The sequence below is a fragment of the Aethina tumida genome, chromosome 6 (assembly GCF_024364675.1).
Source record: "Aethina tumida isolate Nest 87 chromosome 6, icAetTumi1.1, whole genome shotgun sequence".
Lineage (NCBI taxonomy): Eukaryota > Metazoa > Arthropoda > Insecta > Coleoptera > Nitidulidae > Aethina > Aethina tumida.
In genome coordinates, this window is record NC_065440.1 from 15,745,308 (window position 1) to 15,768,638 (window position 23,331).

Consider the following 23,331-nt stretch of genomic DNA (forward strand, 5'->3'; position numbering starts at 1 on the left):
TCTTAATTATATACAAAATTGTTTAGGAAGTTTCTGAACTGTCTTAATTTTAAATAAAATAGCGTAATAACTTTCAGAACTGTCTTAATTTTAAATAAAGTGGCTTAGAAAGTTTCAGAACTGTCTTAATTTTATGCAAAATTGTTTACGAAGTTTTAGAACTCCCTTAATTTTAAACAAAATAACTTAAGAAGTTTCAGAACTGTTCTAAATTTAATCAAAAGTGCTTAGGAAGTTTATGAACTGTCTTAATTTTAAACAAATTAGCTTAGGAAGTTTCACAACTGTCTTAATTTTATACAAAATTGTTTAAGAAGTATCACAACTCTATTAATTTTATATAAAATAGCTTAGGAAGTTTCAATACTATTTTAATTTAAAAAAAAATAGTTTAGGAAGCTTCACAACAGTCTTAATTTTATCCAAAATTGTATCACAACTCTCTTAATTTTATATAAAATTGCTTAGGAAGTTTCAGAACTGTTTTAATTTAAAAAAATTAGTTTAGGAAGTTTCGCAATTGTCTTAATTATATACAAAATTGTTTAGGAAGTTTCAGTACAGTCTTAATTTTAAACAAAATAGCTTAAGAAGTTTGAGAACTGTCCTAATTTTATACAAAAGTGGTTAAGAAGTTTAAGAACTGTCTTAATTTTAAACAAATTAGCTTAGGAAGTTTCAGAACTGTCCTAATTTTATACAAAAGTGCTTAAGAAGTTTAAGAACTGTCTTAATTTTAAACAAATTAGTTTAGGAAGTTTCACAACTGTCTTAATTTTATACAAAATTGTTTAAGAAGTATCACAACTCTCTTAATTTTATATAAAATTTCTTAGGAAGTTTCAGAATTGTTTTAATTTAAAAAAAATAGTTTAGTAAGTTTCGCAACAGTCTTAGTTTTATACAAATTAACTTAGGAAGTTTCACAATTGTCTTAATTATATACAAAATTGTTTAGGAAGTTTCAGTACAGTCTTAATTTTAAACAAAATTCCTTAAGAAGTTTGAGAACTGTCCTAATTTTATACAAAAGTGCTTAAGAAGTTTAAGAACTGTCTTAATTTTAAACAAATTATCATAGGAAGTTTCACAACTGTATAAATTTTATACAAAATTGTTTAAGAAGTATCACAACTCTCTTAATTTCATATAAAATTGCTTAGGAAGTTTCAAAACTATTTTAATTAAAAAAAAAAATAGTTTAGGAAGTTTCACAACAGTCTTAATTTTATACAAATTAGCATAGGAAGTTTCACAATTGTCTTAATTATATACAAAATTGTTTAGGAAGTTTTAGAATTGTCTTAATTTTATACAAAATTTTTTAAGAAGTTTTAGAAGTGTCTTAATTTTATATAAAATTGTTTAGGAAGTTTCAGAACTGTCTTAATTTTAAACAAATTAGTTTAGGATGTTTCAGAACTGTCTTTATTTTATACAAAATTATTTAGGAAGATTCAGAATTGTCTTAATTTTAAACAAATTAGCTTAGGAAGTTTCACAACTGTTTTAATTTTATTCAAAATTGTTTAGGAAGTTTCAGAACTGTCTTAATTTTATACAAAATTGTGTAGGAAGTTTCAGAACTGTCTTAATTTTAAATAAATTAGCTTAAGAAGTTTCAAAACTGTCTTAATTTTATGCAGTATTGTTTAGGTTCCTTTTAGAGATGAAATTAAATTGAGCCTCGAGTTAGATACCAATGAAGAAGAGCTTAACATAGCAAATTGAAGAGTTTACTTCTCAAAATCATCAGTTTGATAGACTCTACAACCTACTGTGAATGTCAATTTAGCAAGTTATTAAATCTTTGTTTTTCAAACCAAAATCTGACCATAACATATCTGTCTCCAGTTTTAACTTTAAAAACTTCTTCGTTCTTCAGTTGTTGATGAAGTAGGTTCTATTGGTTTGTGGTCCTTCAGAATCCACCACAAATTTTCAAATTTTTGACCTTTGTATAAGAATCTGACCATAAAATTGTTAGCTCCAAAATCCTAACTCTAGAAGGTTCTTCGTTCTTCAGTTGTTAATGAAGTATGTTAGGTTCTTCAGATTTATTATTCTCCATAATCCATCATTAAACTTAAGTTAACAAATTATTAAGTTTTTGACCTTCGAATCAGAATCTGCCATAAAATAGTTATCACCAAAGTTCCAACTCTAAAACATCCTTCCATCATCAGTTACCAAACTCATAATCATTAAACCCAAGTGAAACAACAGAAAACACTTCGAAGGCCTACAATCGCCACCACTTAAACCATCCCCTTCCGTCCGTCAGTCCACCCCTGCATCATCGACGCACAGCTTAAGACAAAGGCCTTCACATCCAGCGTCGTGAATCGTCGTGCGAGCCGGAGCGGCGATGCATGAAATGAGCGGCGGCGTCGGGACGCGGGGGAGACGCGTTTTGCCAATCGACGACGCCGTCGGTGAGGCTGACATAAAGTCATCTGCTGTTGAGAGGTCATTCTAGGTCCATCGCGTTGCTAGGCGACGCCGCGCCATCGGCCGGTCTTGTGCGGCTATTCGGCGGGGGTGTCGGGGGCGGCGAACCATCCGCACAGTCGCCCAGTAACATAAATAAATGCTATTGTTAATTAATGGTGAAATATTGTTATTTAAAATACCTGACGGGAACAAAGTAATTTTTTCTTAGTATGTGTAGATTTTTCTGGGATTCCCAGAACTTTAAACATCGTTCCTTTGGGATCCCCCGACTGTAAAAATATGAATATCAACATCTTGAGGATTTTTTCTGTCGGTCTTAGTCGTTTTTCTGGGATTCCCCGACCCTTGTTTGTAGCTTGCACTTAAAAAAATTAGTTCCAACACTCCTTCAAAGGGGAAGAACTGGTCGGGGAGCTGACCACTGTGCGGGTGGCGATCCGTAAGCGCTGGACCGGACATTTTTGGCGAATAAAAAGGGAAATATCAAAAGAAACGGACCGGCCAGGAAAAAAATAAGCCTCGTCCGGGCACGGCAAATTAGGCCCCTCGTCATTTCTCGCCGTCCTCTTGACCGTTCACTTTTTTTTTTGGTCGATTTCCCCCCATGCAACGGGAGAAAAAAATAAAATGTCACGTGTGGAACGGGGAGACGTTGGATGCTGCGACGCGGAAACGGAACAAAACGGAATCGGGGGTCGGGGGTGGAATTTTACGTGTGTAAACACGCCACGGATTCCGGGTGGTGATTGATTAATGTTTGCGAAATAAGTTTTTTCGTCGATTCCTCGCGAAAATTTACATCGCAATGTTGTGTGTCTATTAATATTATTGATTAATTGTTGTTTTACGTTATTACTGTGAGCGGGAGATCTTATCGATTTTATGAATAATAATTTAAAGCGTGATTAATAACACGGAATATTTAATGCGACACCACAATTATATAATATTACTGAATTTATTAAATACACAACACTATTTTGTTCAATAAAGTGCGGTATCATAAAGGGCACTCGCTGGTTGTAAAACAGTTTACAACATAAATTAACTTTTGTCCTAATCCTTAGGGTATCATAACACAAATCCTCAAAAGTTTTACTGCCCACTTAACCGCATAATTTGCATTATAATTTCAAATATTTGTATACCTGTTGAAAACTTATCAGCTTCTCTATTTTGATTGTAATTTATAAACAACATTTTTTGGGATACAAAGTGCATAGTTTAAGTGTGTAAAAAATAGTTACAAGCTAAAATTAGTAAAATATCAATATCAGAGATAAATATAATTATCTTTAAATTAATCTGCTTAAAATATTCACTTGATTCAATGTTTAAATGCAGTTTTACTTTCTTCGACTAAGATATATTGTTAAATAAATTGATGTTTAAAATATTGTGCAAGATAATCAATCTATAGAACCAGTGAAAAACGAAGAACTCTAGAAGGAGTTAGAAGTTTGGAACTGAGAAGCCAACAATTTTATGGTCTCATTCTGATACGAGGGCCAAATTTTGGTTTGAAGAACAAAGATTTAATAATTTGCTAAATTGTCCTTCATGGAAGATTGTGGAGTCTATCAAACTGATGATTTAAGAAGTAAACTCTTCAATTTGCTGTGTTAAGCAAGTTGTGAAACTTTCTAAGCTAATTTGCTTAAAATTAAGACAGTTCTGAAACTGCCTAAGCTAATTTATTTAAAATTAAGACAATTCTGAAACTTCCAAGCAATTTTGTATAAAATTAAGACTGTTGTAAAACTTTCTAAGCTAATTTGTTTAAAATTTATACGGTTCTGAAACTTCTTAAGCAATTTTAAATAATATTAAGACAGTTGTGAATCTTCCTAAGATATTTTGTTTAAAATTAGGAAAATCTGAAACTTTCTAAGCAATTTTGTATAAAATTAAGGCAGTTGTGAAACTTCCTCAGCTAATTTGTTTATAATTAAGACGGTCATGAAACTTCCTAAGCTAATTTGTTTAAAATTAAAACAGTTCTGAAACTTCCAAATCAATTTTGTATAAAATTAAGAGAGTTGGGAAACTTCCTAAGCTAATTTGTTTAAAATTAAGACAGTTCTGAAACTTCCTAAACAATTTTGGATAAAATTAAGACAGTTGTGAAACTTCTTAATCTATTTTGTTTAAAATTAAGACAGTTCTGAAACTTCCTAATCAATTTCATATAAAATTAAGACAGTTGTGAAACTTCCTAAGGTAATTAGTTTAAAATTAAGACAGTACTGAAACTTCCTAAGCTAATTTGTTTAAAATTAAGACAGTTCTGAAACTTCTAAAGCAATTTTGTATAAAATTAAGAGAGTTGGGAAACTTCCTAAATTAATTTGTTTAAAATTAAGTCAGTTCTGAAATTTCCTAAACAGTTTTGTATAAAATTAAGACAGTTCTGAAACTTCCTAAGCAATTTTGAATAAAATTACAGCAGTTGTGAAACTTCCTAAAGAATTTCGTTTAAAATTAGGACGATTCTGAAACTTGCTAAGCAATTTTTTACAACCATAAAATTTATAATATATCAACAATAGACCTTAAAAAAATAAATGTAGGTATTACCTAAAGTAAAAGTAAATAAATAATAAAAAGCGTTTGAAGAAGTTGGATTATAAAATTGATAATTAACATATCCATTGTCCAAAAACAAATTTCAAAAATAAACAATAATCCGATCAGCTACTTAACGGTGTAATATCTATTAAAAGCACAATACACTCGAGGAAGTTCTCAAGTAGCAATTTCGGGATTTTCGGCGCCAGTCTGCTGGTATTTCTTTTGTTGCCTCAAGTGCGACAATTGTAAAAATGGGCGGTGTGCTTTGTGCGATTTCGGTTAATGCCATTATTAGCGACGAGTTAAGTTTGTCAAATAAACTTTCGGGTGTCTGTTACAGTAAAAACCCCGAATGGTGCTCGACTATAAGCACCACAGTGTTTTTACCTTTGACAATGGCCGATGTGAAAGGGTACAAGGTTAAGAGGATTTGCATAAATGATTTTGGTAAATGATATAGGTACGACCACTTGAGATTACGATGCGCATTAGGCGGCTTCGAAACGGTAGCTGAGTGGTTCTGGTACCGTTGTTGTTCGGCTTCGAATTTGAGTTAACGTTTGTTGTGAACCGTTTTGTCTGTTGATAAAGGGTTGTTTGGCTCTTTGTGGCAAAATGCCGCCCCTGTATGTAATGTTAATGTATGTATTTAAGGTAACTTTAGTTAAAATTAAGACAGCTGTGGAACTTTCTAAGCTAATTTGTTTAAAATTAAGACAGTTCTGAAACTTCCCAAGCAATTTTGTATAAAATTAAGACAGTTGTGAAACTTCCTAAGCTAATTTGTTTAAAATTAAGACATTTCTGAAACTTGCTAAGCTATTTTGTATAAAATTAAGACAGTTCTGAAACTTCCCAAGCAATTTTGTATAAAACTAAGACAGTTGTGAAACTTCCTAAGCTAATTTGTATAAAATTAAGACAGTTCTGAAACTTCCTAAGTAATTTTGGATAAAACTAAGACAGCTATGAAACTTTCTAAGCTATTTTGTTAAAAATTAAGAAAGTTCTAAAACTTCCTAAGTTAATTTGTTTAAAATTAAGATAGGTCTGAAACTTCCTAAGTAATTTTGGATAAAATTAAGACAGTTATGAAACTTCCTAAGCTAATTTATTTAAAATTAAGACAGTTCTGAAACTTCCTAAACAATTTTGTTTAAAATTAAGAAAATTGTGAAACTTCCTAAGCCAATTTGTTTAAAATTAAGACAATTCTAAAACTTCATAAACAATTCTGTATAAAATTAAGTCAGTTGTGAAACTTCCTAACCTAATTTGTTAAAAATTAAGACAGTTCTGAAACTTCCTAAGCAATTTTGTATAAAATTAAGCAAGTTGTGAAACTTCTTATGCTAATTTATTTAAATTTAAGACAGTTCTGAAACTTCCTAAACAAATTTGTTTAAAATTAAGACAGTTGTGAAACTTCCTAAGCCAATTTGTTTAAAATTAAGACAGTTATGAAACTTTCTAAGCTATTTTGTTTAAAATTAAGACAATTCTGAAACTTCCTAAACAATTCTGTATAAAATTAAGACAGTTGTGAAACTTCCTAAGCCAATTTGTTTAAAATTAAGACAGTTGTGAAACTTCCTAAGCTATTTTGTTTAAAATTAAGACAGTTCTAAAACTTCGTAAATAATTTTGTATAAAATTAAGACAGTTGTGAAACTTCCTAAGCTAATTTCTTTAAAATTAAGACAGTTCTGAAACTTCCTAAGTAATTTTGAATAAAATTTAAAAGGTTGTGAAACTTCCTAAGCTGATTTGTTTAAAATTAATACAGTTCTGAAACATCCTAAATTAATTTAATTAAAATTAATACAGTTCTGAAACTTCCTGAGCAATTTTTAGTTCTGAAGCTTCAGCTTCAGTTTAAATAATCAACAAAAATTAGTAAAATAATCAATGTAGGAGCAAGCCAACCAACCCCTAACCAGAAACTGGGTTATTACAGAAAAACAACCGCACACACACACATACATTACGACGAGAATAAAAACCCCCGAAGATTTATCCCGGCGCTGACCGGCGTATAATGCGGCGATTTTTATGGTGGCGGGTAGTGAGAGAGCCATAAAAATTTGTCACCAGAATGTGCGGCCGGGCCGGGGTGTAGGGGGTTGGTTCGAACGCGGCACAAAGCGACATTTGCCATTACATCGCATAACCGACGGAACGATATTGTGCTTCCGGCGAAACCAGCGATCTGACTTCCGGGCAACGCGTGCGTTTTTTTTTTTTCGTCTCTCCCATCTTTTCCTCTCCCGCCGTCGATTCCGTACAACTTGGTGAATTAATTTTTGTGCTTGCGAGAGATCCGCAGCCCCGCGGGACGCCGGGGTTAATGGCACTGCACATGTTAATTGCGTTTTGTCAAGGGGGGGTGGAGGAAGCGTTCACGCTGTGCGTGAGAGTGCGTTGCGTGGGTGCGGGGGATGATTTCCTATGTTCGTGTATGTTTTCGCCAACTGGCTTCTGGATTTCATGTAAAAGGAAACTAAAACTACTGTTTGAATCGTAATTTAATGTGTAATATCTTCAGTTTCAAATGAGCCTCAGATGCAGATTCAGTTAGCCTCATCTTTGGTGTACGCCTAGCTTCAGTTTCAATATAGGTTCAACTTCAGTTTCAATTCTAATCCACATCCAGGTATAATTATAGTTGAATTTCAACTCTAATGTCAAATAATATTAAATTTCAATTTAGTTTCGGCTTCAATTCAATTCAGTTTAAAAGAATTAACATACTTTAGTACATTTATCTTGAAACAGAACTTCAGTACTTAAAAATAATTTTGAAACAGGACTCTTGAAGTTACAAATATTACTTAAGGAGCACTCTTGAAGCTTTTGGTACTCCTGGAGCATCAAGCTTTGCTGGAGCATTGAGTACTCTTAAAGAAGTTCTACTGTAACAAGCAGTTGTCCATCATCCTCAAGTATTCTGGGAGCATTCAAGACTCCTGGCACTGGAAGGTGCAATTTTTGATACCACCACCACCATATTGAGATTCCATAATCTGTGAAACAAAGAACTAAACACCAGACGTTCCCAACTACTAAAACTGGTGGTATTTTATGGGACCTCTTATCTAATTCTAATGGGTTGTCTTCTCCACTTATTTTTTGGAGAACACGGTGAGTACCGCCATTAAGCTGAACGTCTCTGACACATTTTATTGCACAGACAACGACACCACGGACATATCAAACGACATACTACACACTTTGATGGCTGCCTTTTACTTGTACGTTTTTTTTGTCTTCTAGTCTAAAATCGAAGCGTTCTTCGAGTACGTAGACGAAATTAAAACCAACTGGGAGTTCGGAGTACCGAAGGCAATCCATGAGCTCAATAAAAAGCACGACTTATACGCCAAGTCGATCTACTACGTTTTTCTCCGTCATCGGTTTGGCTCTGTTTGCCCATTTCGGAACGCCTTGTTGTGAAAGGAAGAACGAACTGTACGGTACTCGCAACACTTGCGGACTGCTCGGGCCGTTCTTCATACCCGGATTTAATGCGGACGGCTATAAATTGTTGATATTGGGTTGTCTGTTGTGTTGTGTACTTTTAACAACTCCGACCATCACGACTTGCAGCTACTTTGGTGCTGCGATGGTGGATGTGATGACCTTGAAGCTGGCCCATTTGAACGAATACGTAGAAGACGTTTCTGATTGTTCCATGTACCATGAGCAACGAAATAAGTTGTCGTTTTGTGTTAAATATCACAATCACATCATGGGGTTTGGCTTAAGGTATTTTGATTGCGTTTTTACGGTCGAAGTTTGATTTTAGTTTGCACCTTCAGTTGTTGAACTGCAGGGACACAATCAATAGTGTCCACTTTATATTGTCGGCCTTAATAATTGGCATCATCATCTACCAGCTTTACCTAGTAAGACTTTATTTTTTCTTAAAGTTGTTGGTAGTAATTTTTTTGTAGGACATCAACGTATTTACAATATGTCAAGTATGTGGATGGTTTGGAATCATAATTCTGTTGAGTTTGTCTGGGCAAGCACTGGTTAATGAGGTATATCTAGTACTGAAATTATTTCTTTATTTCTAACTAATCAGGCACACAGTGAAAAAGTTGCTGCAACTACATATAATATAAAATGGTACATGGATTTGAGACACAGAAAGACAATTCAAATGATAATATTGAAAGGCCAAAAATCCATGTATTATTATGCTAGCATATTCTATGCATATTCCTTTGAATTATTACTGAAGGTACGATTAAAGTTTTAATTTAATATTCATGTTATGTAAATAAATATTTATTTTATAGATTGCCTATGATGAATTTACTTTGAGAACAGTCTTAAATGATGTAAATTACAGCTTTTAATAATCTCTGAGTATTTGTCAACACTGGATAAATTATGTAGTACTATATTTAATCTAATTACACTCATCAAATGTCTTCATCGATTTTTCAAATGCAGTCAACATTAAATTTAAAGTTAATAATATACGTAAATATCCTAATAATATGTTATTTTAAGATTATTGCTAAGAGTTTAAATTTCTGTGATGACTGGGTATATCTTTCTTTTTTGTTTACAAAAGGGTATTGATGTTCCGTCCGACACGTCCATCATTTTTGACACGGTATGTAACATTTTATAGAATAAGAATATAGGTAGTTTTTATAATACTGTACAAAACAACAATAATAAATTAATATTATTTTAACAGGTCACATCAAATAAAAGAGTTATACACTACCACTACACTACCACTGCACTACCACTAATACTGCCACTACACTAGCACTACCACAATCACTACCAATACCACTACACTTCCACTACACTACCACTCCACTATCACAACCAATACCAAACCACTACCACTATCACCACCAATACCAATACCAATACCAATACCACTGCCACTACACTACCACTACACTACCACTGCACTACCACTGCACTACTACTACACTACCACTGCACTACCATTGCACTACCACTGCACTGCCTCAGCACTACCACTGCACTACAACTGCACTACCACTACACTATCACTGCACTACCACCGTACTACCAATACCAATACCACTACCACTACCACTATCACTATCAACACCAATACCAATACCAATACCACTGCCACTACACTAGCACTACCACAATCACTACCAATACCACTACACTTCCACTACACTACCACTGCACTACCACTGCACTACCACTGCACTACTACTACACTACCACTGCACTACCATTGCACTGCCTCAGCACTACCACTGCACTACAACTGCACTACCACTACACTATCACTGCACTACCACTGTACTACCAATACCAATACCACTACCACTACCACTACCACTATCACCATCAACACCAATACCAATACCAATACCACTGCCACTACACTACCAGTACCACTACCACTACCACTACCACTCCATTACCACGACCACTACCAACCTCTACTATCACAACCATTATCACTACCACTATCACTACCAATATCACTACCACTACCACCACCACTATTACAACCATTATCACTACCACTACCACGACCACGACCATTACTTTTACCATTACCATTACCATTATTATTATTATTACTATTATTATTATTATTATTAATATTATTTTGCTAGAAATTAATAATTGTTTTATAATAACAATTTTTTAAATTATTATGTAAGATTTTCAATATTCCAAAAACTTTGGTATAGGTGAGACTGATATGCAGCATTTGTCTATTTGTATATAATTCTATTCATCATTTTAACAGTATTTAAAATCCCTTTAGAAATTATTTGTTACTATATTTATGTACAACTCAATTCAGAGAAATATATATATATATATATATATATATATATATATATATATATAAAATAAATCGTTAGTTCTTTTATGTTAAATGTATGGAGCAGTAGACCATTTTACTGCAACTTAAATTAGTTGAACAGTAAATAAAAACACAAAAAGACCAAGTAAAAAACTAATTGATTAACAAGCTGAGGTCACAGAAAAATTTCTTACTTTTATATAAAAATAGTCTTCCAGGAAGTTCTTCACCATAATAAGTTTATATAATATCCTGTGGGAAATTTTAAAAACGTTCTTGAAATATCTCGGACGTTTTTGTGCATGCTTTCCAATTAAAAAAAAATTGAATGGTATGAATTTTAACGATGGCGAATAGTTTGATTTTGAATCTCTCTTAAGGTATTTATTGGCTGTAATATAATTGGAGGGCTATCTTATAAGAAATCATTCAGGAAAACATATTGGAAATTAAATTTAATTAATTCAAGCTCTAGTAATATTTATTTATAAAACAAAATGTGTTGGGGTGAAGAAATCATGAGGTGTTAATTTTAATTCATAAATATTTAATAAAAATGAATAATATACATTCATGTTTCCTGCTGTGGTATGAATTAACACATATTTTATTTATTATTTTGAATTACAGCACTTTATTTCTGAATTTATACAATTGTTGTCAATTACAAATAGAAAATTAATATTATTTAAGGTATTTAAAGTAGATTTCCACAGTTAATTAACTTATGAAATCTAATAATCAATCGATAATTATTAGTTATGGACCACCATGTATTTTGTTAAAAAAAACATTAGCACCTGTTTTGTAGACTATCTCACAAGCCACCACTACCACCACCAACCCCGCATTTTTTTCCTCCACACTCAGATGCACAGATAGAACCCGAACACCATTTGTACCCCTTAAAAAACCGATCCGGATCCTTAATTAAATTGTAATGAATATCATAACATTCAATAAATACCGGGACAGGTCCGAGTTGGTCGTGATAACGCCCGACCCTTGTCAATAGTCGTCGCCGAACATCGCATCCGTGGGACGAAATCCGATCGACCGATCGATGTTCATTTCTTATAAATATTTTGTCAAACACCGATCCGACCAATTAAAAACCCACGGCCGCTTCGGAATTCGAATCATTTTTGGGTTGAGATGACACGACCGATCGGTCTGCCAAAAACCATAATCGGTTTTTGTTTCTGGGTGTTGGGACAGGTCATCTGGCAGGGATCGGACTAATTGTTCAAATGGACCAAAAACTGAGGGTACAAGTTTTAAAGATTGATGGTTATTTAGGAGAGACCTTGGTTTCAATTTTGGAAATCGAAGACAAAAGTAGCAAATTAAACAAAGTCTTCAGAAGTCTTCAGAATCTCATAATATAGATTTAGAAGGACAAAATAGCAAATTAAACATCTTCAAATTCTTTCAATATGTGTAGGTCACGAATTGACATCTTCAGAAGTTTTTAGAATTTCATAATCTGGATATGATGATGATGATCTAATGATGAAATTAGATGAAAGAGATATTCAACTCTTGAATTCAAATAAAAAAAGAATCTTCTCAAAATCAAAGCTAAAATTACATCCCAAATCTTTTAAATAATGTATGTCACAAGTTGAAGTCTTCAGAAGTTTTCAGAACATCATAATCTAGATCTAGAAGGGTAGGAAGAACTTTACTGATAAACTGCTGATGGTTAATGATGAAATTTTAATTGGTGTACTTACAATTCAGTTGAAACAGCTTCTAAGATTTTCAACTGATGAAATCAACTAAAAACAGAATCTTAGATCCTTAAAATTTTTGAAACCAAAGACAAAATAATATCTCCAAACCTTTTAAATTCTGTAGGTCACAAGTTGAAGCATTCAGAAGTTTTCAGAACTTCATAATCTAGATCTAGAAGGGTAGGAAGAACTTTACTGATAAACTGCTGATGGTTAATGATGAAATTTTAATTGGTGTATTTACAATTCAGTTGAAACAGCTTCCAAGATTTTGAACTGATAAAATCAACTAAAAACAGAATCTTAGATCTTTAAAATTTTTGAAACCAAAGACAAAATAATATCTCCAAACCTTTTAAATTCTGTAAGTCACAAGTTGAAGTTTTCAGAAGTTTTCAGAACTTCATAATCTAGATCTAGAAGGGTAGGAAGAACTTTACTGATAAACTGCTGATGGTTAATGATGAAACTTTTATTGGTGTACTTACAATTCAGTTGAAACAGCTTCTAAGATTTTCAACTGATGAAATCAACTAAAAACAGAATCTTAGATCCTTAAAATTTTTGAAACCAAAGACAAAATAATATCTCCAAACCTTTTAAATTCTGTAGGTCACAAGTTGAAGCATTCAGAAGTTTTCAGAACTTCATAATCTAGATCTAGAAGGGTAGGAAGAACTTTACTGATAAACTGCTGATGGTTAATGATGAAATTTTAATTGGTGTATTTACAATTCAGTTGAAACAGCTTCCAAGATTTTGAACTGATAAAATCAACTAAAAACAGAATCTTAGATCTTTAAAATTTTTGAAACCAAAGACAAAATAATATCTCCAAACCTTTTAAATTCTGTAGGTCACAAGTTGAAGCATTCAGAAGTTTTCAGAACTTCATAATCTAAATCTAGAAGGGTAGGAAGAACTTTACTGATAAACTGCTGATGGTTAATGATGAAATTTTAATTGGTGTATTTACAATTCAGTTGAAACAGCTTCCAAGATTTTGAACTGATAAAATCAACTAAAAACAGAATCTTAGATCTTTAAAATTTTTGAAACCAAAGACAAAATAATATCTCCAAACCTTTTAAATTCTGTAAGTCACAAGTTGAAGTTTTCAGAAGTTTTCAGAACTTCATAATCTAGATCTAGAAGGGTAGGAAGAACTTTACTGATAAACTGCTGATGGTTAATGATGAAATTTTAATTGGTGTACTTACAATTCAGTTGAAACAGCTTCCAAGATTTTCAACTGATGAAATCAACTAAAAACAGAATCTTAGATCCTTAAAATTTTTGAAACCAAAAACAAAATAACATCTTCAAACCTTTTAAATTCTGTAGGTCACAAGTTGAAGTCTTCAGAATTTTTCAGAACTTCATAATCTACATCTAGAAGTATAGGAAGAACTTTACTGATAAACTGCTGATGGTTAATGATGAAATTTTAATTGGTGTACTTACAATTCAGTTGAAACAGCTTCCAAGATTTTGAACTGATAAAATCAACTAAAAACAGAATCTTAGATCCTTAAAATTCTTGAAACCAAAGTCAAAATAACATCTCCAAACCTTTTAAATTCTTTAGGTCACAAGTTGAAGTCTTCAGAAGTTTTCAGAACTTCATAATCTACATCTAGAAGTATAGGAAGAACTTTACTGATAAACTGCTGATGGTTAATGATGAAATTTTAATTGGTGTACTTACAATTCAGTTGAAACAGCTTCTAAGATTTTCAACTGATGAAATCAACTAAAAACAGAATCTTAGATCCTTAAAATTTTTGAAACCAAAAACAAAATAACATCTTCATACCTTTTAAATTCTGTAGGTCACAAGTTGAAGTCTTCAGAAATTTTCAGAACTTCATAATCTACATCTAGAAGTATAGGAAGAACTTTACTGATAAACTGCTGATGGTTAATGATGAAATTTTAATTGGTGTACTTATAATTTAGTTAAAATAGCTGTCATCTTAGATCCTTAAAATTCTTGAAACCAAAGACAAAATAACTCCAAATCCTTTAAATTCTGCAGGTCACGAGTTGATGTCTTCAGAAGTCTTCAGAGCATCATAATCTAGATCTAGAAGTACATTAAGAGCTTTACTGACCCTTTATATGGTGTAGGTCATAAATTAGAACCTTCGAAGCTTAGATGAACTTAGACAGAAGAACGGTAAGAAGATGCTGATCAACTGTTATGAGTGTTAAACTCAGTTAGAAAGCCAGAAAGAAGATATAGATAAACTCTCGATGCTTAATGATGAAATTTTCAATCACCTTGATTGCAATCCAATTGAAATAGCTGCTCAGATCAAATAATCATTTAAGTCACCCTGAAGAATGAACGTTGGCCCGAGGGCCGAGCCTATATAAGCCGAAAACTAATTAAAAATTCCTGACCGTACTCGCATTTAATCGTCCCCCTATCTGCACGAAATATCTTCAATTGTTCTCCACGCCGGCGATTTATTGCGTACACGTCAGTCGTTGCGACCGGAACGAAGAGCCGAGTGACAATTGTCCATCGACATTCTGAAAATTAACGCTCATAAAAATCGAACGACGTTCGCCTCGGGGACGAACACCGCTGATTGATCGATCGATTCCTTCGGTTCCTCCGGTCGCTGGGTCGATTTGCATTCGGAAAAATCCCCCACGTCCGCGGGTGATTTAAGTTTCCTGCCTCTGGCGGATTTACGCAACCACCGATCCCGCCTAATTAAAGACTTTCACTTCTTCAGAAGCCCTAGGATGGATAAAGACGTCCATCCGTATCGGCACCAAATCGGACCGCAACAACCCTCCGGAATCCCTCAAAATTCATTCCAAATTAAACCGAATGACATTAAAAAAACACGTTCGAATCGATTTAGATGAGCAGCGTCCGATAAACGTCGCCGAAGACCTGACCTTTACATCATCCTCAGCGTCTCCGGTTTTTATCGGTTACGTATCTGGCCGGTGAGCAGAAACAATGGCTGTGGTCCTAATAACAATCGGTAATCGTCTGACACGGAGCCGGTATCTGTCCGTAGAATCTGGCCGGGGGACGGCAGGAATCCGGCGCGAGGCATCCTAGATATGTAAGGCCGAAATTCGGGGCATCCTCGCGGCCCATGAGAATTACGCCAAGACCGTTTCCAACTAATAACTATGCTGAAGGGTATTTTCGGTTGTTCGAAGATTTACGGTGGCGATTTTCGGAATAATCGAACGGGCAATAAAACACCGTCGTCTTTGTTATTTGGTGTTAACACTCTTTGAACTGTTAATGATGTCTGGGTGATGTGGAGGCTTCGTAAGCTGTTCGTAATAACTTATTACAATAAAAATAGACACCAATGACGTCACCTGTGCTGATATTTACTTTAGTTCTTAGATCTTCAAGATTAAAAGACAGATTAGATCACTGGTGATTCTTCATTTTCTGTAAAAAACAAACCCAATGGTGACTATGAAAAATTCGTATGGCAACCGATAAAATCACGACCGTCACAACCACTGGGAGAGAAAAAGAGACAAATTCGTCGTCGACTATTAATTCCCAATAATCCGAAACGTCACCGCCTCTAAACAATAATAAAAAAAAGAAACAAAAGGTCCTTGATACAGTTCCTTGTAGTACCTCTTGTACGACACAAAAACGAAAGGAAAAATTCCACGCGGCCGCACAGGAACGATCCATCTTTTTTGAGACACTTAAAATGTCACAGACTTAATTATCGGACGGCGGACAAAGGCGTCCGAACCTGGTGGACCAATCTACGATCGCCGTGGATAGTGTTAAACACGATGATATGACAAGGTTAGGCCGCCAGATTCGATCTGTAGAAATATTTCGGGCATCCCGGCACCGCAATCCGGCTGGGAAAGTGGATTTTAAACTGTCGTTTAATTATGTGTGTTGCACATTTTTATTTTTATTGGGCCGCATGTTTACAGGGGTCTGGTGGTGGACTGATGTTGGATTGAGTGGATATTTTTGCTTATACGAGTCAAAATTATGTCCATTATAAAAATTAATCAATGAATAAGATCGATTTATTTTCTCAATTAGCCTAAGAAATTGAAATTCTCAGCAATGATCCTGAAATAACAAGTCATTAAGATACTTATGTATATTATTAATTTCAAATTTAATGCTGACGACATATGAAAAATCGATGCAGACATTTGATAAGTATAATTAGATTAAATATAATACTTCACAATTTACCCAGTGTTAACAAATACTCAGAAATTATTAAAACCTGAAATTTACATCATCTGAAAGTAAATCCATCGTAGGCAATCTATAAAATAAATATTTATACACATAACATGAATATTAAATTAAAACTTTAATCGTACTTTCGGTAATAATTCAAAGAAATATGCATAGAATATGCCAACATAATATTACATGGGTTTTTGGCCTTTAAATATCATTATTTGAATTGTCTTTCTGTGTCTCAAATCCATGTCGTACCATTTTATATTATATGTAGTTGGAGCAACTTTTTCACTCTATGACTGATTAGTTAGAAACAAAGAAATAACTTCAGTACCAGATATACCTCATTAACCAGTGCTTACCCAGACATACTCAACAGAATTATGATTCCAAACCATCCGAATACTTGACATATTGTAAATACGTTGATGTCCTACAAAAAATTTACTACCAACAACCTTATGTAAAAATAAAGTCTTACTATGTAAAGCTGGTAGATAATGATGCCAATTATTAAGGGCGGCAACATAAAGTGGACACTACTGATTGTTTCCGTGCAGTCCAACAACTGAAGGTGCAAACTAAAATCAAACTTTGACCGTAAAAACTCAATCAAAATACCTTAAGCCAAACCCCATGATGTGATTGTGATATTTAACACAAAACGTCAACTTATTTCGTTGCTCTTGGTACGTGGAACAATCAGAAACGCCTTCTATGCATTCGTTCAAATGGGCCAGCTTCAAGGTGATCACATCCACCATCGCAGCACCAAAGTAGCTGCAAGTCGTGATGGTCGCAGTCGTTAAAAGTACATAACACAACTGACAACCCAATATCAACAATTTATAGTCGTGCGCATTAAATCCGGGTATGAAGAACGGCCCGAGCAGTCCGCAAGTGTTGCGAGTACCGTACAGTTCGTTCTTCCTTTCACAACAAGGCTTTCCGAAATGGACAAACACAGCCAAACCGATGACCGAGAAAAACGTCAAGCAGTAGATCGACTTGGCGTATAAGTCGTGCTTTTTATTGAGCTCATGTATCGCCTTCGGTACTCCGAACTCCCAGTTGGTTTTAATTTCGTCTACGTACTCGAAGAACGCTTCGATTTTAGACAAGAAGACAAAAAATACGAACAAGTAAAAGGCAGCCATCAAAGTGTATAGTATGTCGTTTGATATGTCCATGATGTCGTTGTTTGTGCAATAAAATGTGTCAGAGACGTTCAGCTTAATGGCGGTACTCACCGTGTTCTCCAAAAAATAAGTGGAGAAGACAAACAAATAACGATTAGATAAGAGGTCCCGTAAAATACCACCAGTTTTAGTAGTTGGGAACGTCTGGTGTTTAGTTCTTTGTTCCACACACCATGGAATCTCAATATGGCGGTGGTGGTACCAAAAATTGCACCTTCCAGTGCCGGGAGCCTTGAATGCTCCAGGAATACTTGAGGATGATGGACAACTGCCTGTTACAGTAGAACTTCTTTAAGACTACTCAATACTCCAGCAAAGCTTGATGCTCCAGGAGTACCCAAAGCTTCCTGATGGGTCAAGATGCTTGAAGCTTGAGGAGTCCTGTTTCAAAATTGTTTCTATAAACTCTGTGCCATTAAAGCAAGTATTTTTTTTTTAAGTATTTAAAGACACATTGTTGAAAATCCAGCCACGGTGGGTTGCCACGTCTCCTGTGGCGATGCGTTCCGTCCGTCGATCCCGTTGATTAGCCCGATCTTTACGACCGTGTCGTCTCCGCGAACATCGAACAATTAAGCGTGTCCGTACGCGGAGCGGGCTTTTGATGGATAAATCTCGGGGAAAACGGGCGATTGTAGTTGCAGGTTGCGGGCATAAAATAAAAAACGGCCGCGACCGGGAGGGACATTGATGGAACGACGTCCGACCGAAACGTAGCAAATGCAAGAAGGAAAAAAAATAAATAAAAGAAAAACGGGATTACAAGTTTGACGTCTGACGTGGTGAGTAACGACGACACCGGTGCGCCATCATGTAAACGGTTAACGTATGGACAAACACCTCGATTGTTCCAGCGTTTAATTAGAATTTACTATTAACACGTCGCTGTACGACAAGCGCCAAAGGGACACCGACCGCGATCCGATGACGAGGCCCGCAATTCGTTGACGATTCATTGTTTTAGCGGAGCTTCGGGTTTATATTTTTTTCGTGGGTTTTGTTGCGATTTATTTTCGGTGATTGTCATATTTCAAATACACTCATTGTCTGGGAATCCCCTCTGTTACATGTTATACACATTAATTTATACATATATTTCAAATTTATTAAATTTAAATTATTTTTAATTTTTTAATTTTAAATTAACTGTTAATTATTATTTTTTACTTGATTACTTTTTTATCATATTAATTAATAATTTTATTATTAATCTTTTTAATTCAATTGATTATTTTGAATTTACCAAAGATATTTTTCTAAATTTTATAAATTTAAAATAATAATTTTCTTATTTTTTTTATTTTGTGTTAGCAGGATTTTTAATATTTTAATACAAAATTGTATGTATTTAATATACTATTTTAATACTCTAAATTTAATTTTTTTTTTAATTTAAATTAATAATTTTATTATTATTATTGTTTAATTTTTTTATTGGATAATGATATTGTTGCTATAATTTATATTTTATATTTCTATTTATTTTAATTGATTACTTTAGTTTTAAATTAATTTTAACGTTTTAAACATAAATTTTAATTTTAATTTATAATTTTATTATTTTTTTAATTTAATTGGTTATTTCCAATTTTTTTCAGCTAAATTTTTTTAAATATGATAAAATAAAATTGATTATTTTCATCATTATTTTTTTAATTTAACTGATTAGTTTTGACATTTATTATTATTTATTTTTTAATTAATTATTATTTTTTAATTATTTTTTTTTATTTTAATTTTTTAAATATGATAAATTTAAATTAATGATTTAATTATTACTTCTTTAATTTAACTAATTACTTTTAATTTTTATGCCTTAAATTTTATAAATAAATTAAAGCATAAATTAAAGTTTTATTATTTTTTAATTAAATTATTTTTTTTTAATTTTTTTACCTTGAATTTTTAAATTTTATAAATATAAAATAACTGTTTCAATAATTTTTAAATAAATTGATCACTTAAAACTTTTAATTAATAATTTTAGTATTTTTTTAATTTAATTTATTCATTTTTTCATTTTCAAACCTATTTTTTTAAATTTCATAATTTTAAATTATCGTTTTTATTCCTATTTAATTAAAATGTATTTTTTTATATTTTTTAATTTTAAATTTACAATTTTAATGTTACTTCTTTAATTTAATTCATAATTTTTAATTTTTCAGCTTATTTTATCAAATTTTTTGAATATAAATTTACGATTTTAATATTTTTTAATTTTTTAAACTTAATTCTTTAGATATGACAAATTAAAATTTTAAATTTATCAATTAAATTAAATAATTATTAATTATTTTAATTTAATTGATTACTTTTAATTTTCAAGCTTAATTCTTTAAATTTTATATTAAATAAAAAAATATAAATTAACGATTTTATTATTTTTTATTTATTTTTTTTTAATTTTAAAGTTTCATTTTTTAAACTTTATAAATGTAAATTAATGATTTTATTATGTTTTAATCATATATTTTTTAATTTATAAATTTTATAAATATAAATTGATAAATTTATATTTATTTTTAATTTAATTAATTACTTTTAATTTTTAATCTTAATTCCTTAAATTCTATAAATTTAAAATAACGATTTAATTGTTTCCCTTTTCAATTTTTTGCTTAATTTTCTATTGTATATTTAAAATTAAGATTTTTTTTTTAATTTAATTGAATATTTTTAATTTTTTAAGCTCTATTTTCTAAATTCTCTAAATTTAAATAAAAATTTTAATTTCATTTTAATTTAATTGTTTTTTTTTTAATTAATTTTTTAAATTTAAATGGACAACCTATTTTTAATTTAATTCGTTATTTTCATTTTTTTTTTTTAATTTGAAAAAAAAATTAAGAATTTTTTACATAATTAATAATTTTATTATTATTTTTATTTAATTAGTTATTTATTTAAGCTTAATTTTTAGTCTTATTTATAACTGTAGTCTTTTCTCAAAGTGAATTTTAATGAAATTATGCCTATTTGAAAAATTAATCAATGCAGAAGATCGATTTATTTTCTCAAAACAAAAATACCTTCAAGCCTCCAATGAAATTGAAATTCTTAGCAATGATCCTGAAATAACATGTAATTAAGATACTTATGTATATTATTAACTTTCAAATTTAATGCTGACGACATATGAAAAATTGATGCAGACATTTGATAAGTATAATTAGATTAAATATAGTACTTCACAATTTACCCAGTGTTAACAAATAGTTATAGATGATTAAAACCTGGAATTTAAATCATTTAAGATTGTTCTGAAAGTAAATCCATCGTAAGCAATCTATAAAATAAATATTTATATACACAACATGAATATTAAATTAAAACTTTAATCGTACCTTCAGTAATAATTCAAAGGAATATGCATAGAATATGCCAGCAGAATAAAACATGGGTTCTTGGCCTTTCAATATCATCATTTGAATTGTCTTTCTGAGTCTCAAATCCATGTCGTACCATTTTATATTATATGTAGTTGGAGCAACTTTTTCACTCTATGACTGATTAGTTAGAAACAAAGAAATAACTTCAGTACCAGATATACCTCATTAACTAATGCTTGTCCAGACAAACTCAACAGAATTATGATTCCAAACCATCCACATACTTGACATATTGTAAATACGTTGATGTCCTACAAAAAAATTACTACCAACTACTTTATGTAAAAATAAAGTCTTACTATGTAAAGCTGGTAGATGATGATACCAATTATTAACGCCGACAACATAAAGTGGACGCTACTGATGGTCTCTGTGCAGTCCAGCAACTGTCGATGCAAACTAAAATCAAACTTTGACTGTAAAAACTCAATCAAAATACTTTAAGCCAAACCCCATGATGTGATTGTGATATTTAACACAAAACGTCAACTTATTTCGTTGCTCATGGTACGTGGAACAATCAGAAACGTCTTCTATGTGTTCGTTCAAATGGGCCAGCTTCAAGGTGATCACATCCACCATCGCAGCACCAAAGTAGCTGCAAGTCGTGATGGTCGGAGTCGTTAAAAGTACACTATACAACTGACAACCCAATATCAACAATTGATAGTCGTCCGTATTAAATCCGGGTATAAAGAACGGCCCGAGCAGTCCGCAAGTGTTGTGAGTACCGTACAGTTCGTTCTTCCTTTCGCAATAAGGCTTTCCGAAATGGACGAACACAGCCAAACCGATGACCGAGAAAAACGTCATGCAGTAGATCGACTTGGCGTATAAGTCGTGCTTTTTATTGAGCCCATGTATCGCCTTCGGTACTCCGAACTCCCAGTTGGTTTTAATTTCGTCTACGTACTGAAAGAACGCTTCGATTTTGGACAAGAAGACCAAAAATACGTACAAGTAAAAGGCACCCATTATAGTGTATAGTATGTCGTTTGATATGTCCATGATGTCGTTGTCTGTGCAATAAAATGTGTCAGAGACGTTCAGCTTAATGGCGGTACTCACCGTGTTCTCCAAAAAATAAGTGGAGAAGACAACCCGCTACAATTCCATAAGAGCTTCCATAAAATGCCACGACTTTTAGTAGCTTGAAACGATTGGTGTTAAGTTCCATGTTCCACAGACCATGGAATCTCATTATGGTGATGACCGTACCAAAAATTTCATCTTCCAGTGCCATCGTTTTATATGGAATACCAAAGAACATTTATATAATTGCTAATGGTTCTTTAAGACATCAATTTATTATAATTGATACTTTAAACAAACACTAATGGTGTATTAAAATAATGAAGATTTGTTATTAATTTGTTGTTCGTTTTTACTTGGCACAAATTATTTTTCTTAAGTACCAATACTTAACATAATTAAAACCCATTAAATTTCTTGCCATGCAAATACTTCAAAGAGTAAATTATAGATACTTATCATAATTAAACAGTTGGAAGTGTTCGTGGCGGTCCAGAATATCTCTAATCACAGATAATTAAACCCAACGTCCAACTAATTGTTCCTAAAACTTGATGAATATTTTAACAAAGTTAGTTTAATTAATTTTAGATTTTCTTGATATTTGTTATTTAGATTTGTCACTTGAGACTTGAATAAAACCCCAAAAAATTTTAAAATAGAAGTTTTAAAATTTTTATTTTGCTTCAAAAATTGTGTCTGGCATTGATAAGATAATATCAATGTTTTTGTTTATTGTTATTATTAACAATTTACTAGGTGATTTATTAAACTTTTACTCGTGTATGTAAATATTATTAAATATGTATTCACACACCTGTTAACTAATATAAGCAAAATAATAAAAAGTACCTTATCAACAAGTCTATTAAACTATTAAATATTAAATAAATAA

General features: G+C 32.2%; 1 protein-coding gene and 1 long non-coding RNA gene across 2 annotated transcripts; both read right to left on the reverse strand.

Moving 5' to 3' along the window:
- Window positions 1–20,945: 20,945 nt before the first annotated feature.
- Window positions 20,946–21,511, reverse strand: LOC126266009 (uncharacterized). Its single transcript, XR_007548467.1, has 3 exons — window positions 21,360–21,511; window positions 21,215–21,301; window positions 20,946–21,084 (listed from the first exon to the last, which is right to left on the reverse strand). It is a non-coding gene; the product is annotated as an uncharacterized LOC126266009 (long non-coding RNA).
- On the reverse strand, window positions 21,512–23,084 carry LOC126266008 (uncharacterized). Its single transcript, XM_049969186.1, has 4 exons — window positions 22,473–23,084; window positions 21,856–22,423; window positions 21,704–21,803; window positions 21,512–21,655 (listed from the first exon to the last, which is right to left on the reverse strand). The coding sequence occupies exons 1-4, from the start codon at window positions 22,672–22,674 to the stop codon at window positions 21,530–21,532; spliced, it is 996 nt and encodes a 331-aa protein (XP_049825143.1). The 5' UTR covers window positions 22,675–23,084; the 3' UTR covers window positions 21,512–21,529.
- Window positions 23,085–23,331: the final 247 nt, after the last annotated feature.

Bases quoted from the DNA above. Each gene is read 5' to 3' on its own strand.
- LOC126266008 (XM_049969186.1), bottom strand. From the start codon at position 22,674: ATGTTCTTTGGTATTCCATATAAAACGATGGCACTGGAAGATGAAATT. The intron at 21,804-21,855 runs GTTTGGCTTAAA...GTTTGATTTTAG, and splicing joins TATCACAATCACATCATGGG to TTTGCATCGACAGTTGCTGG. The intron at 21,656-21,703 runs GTAAGACTTTAT...ATTTTTTTGTAG, and splicing joins TCATCTACCAGCTTTACATA to GACATCAACGTATTTACAAT.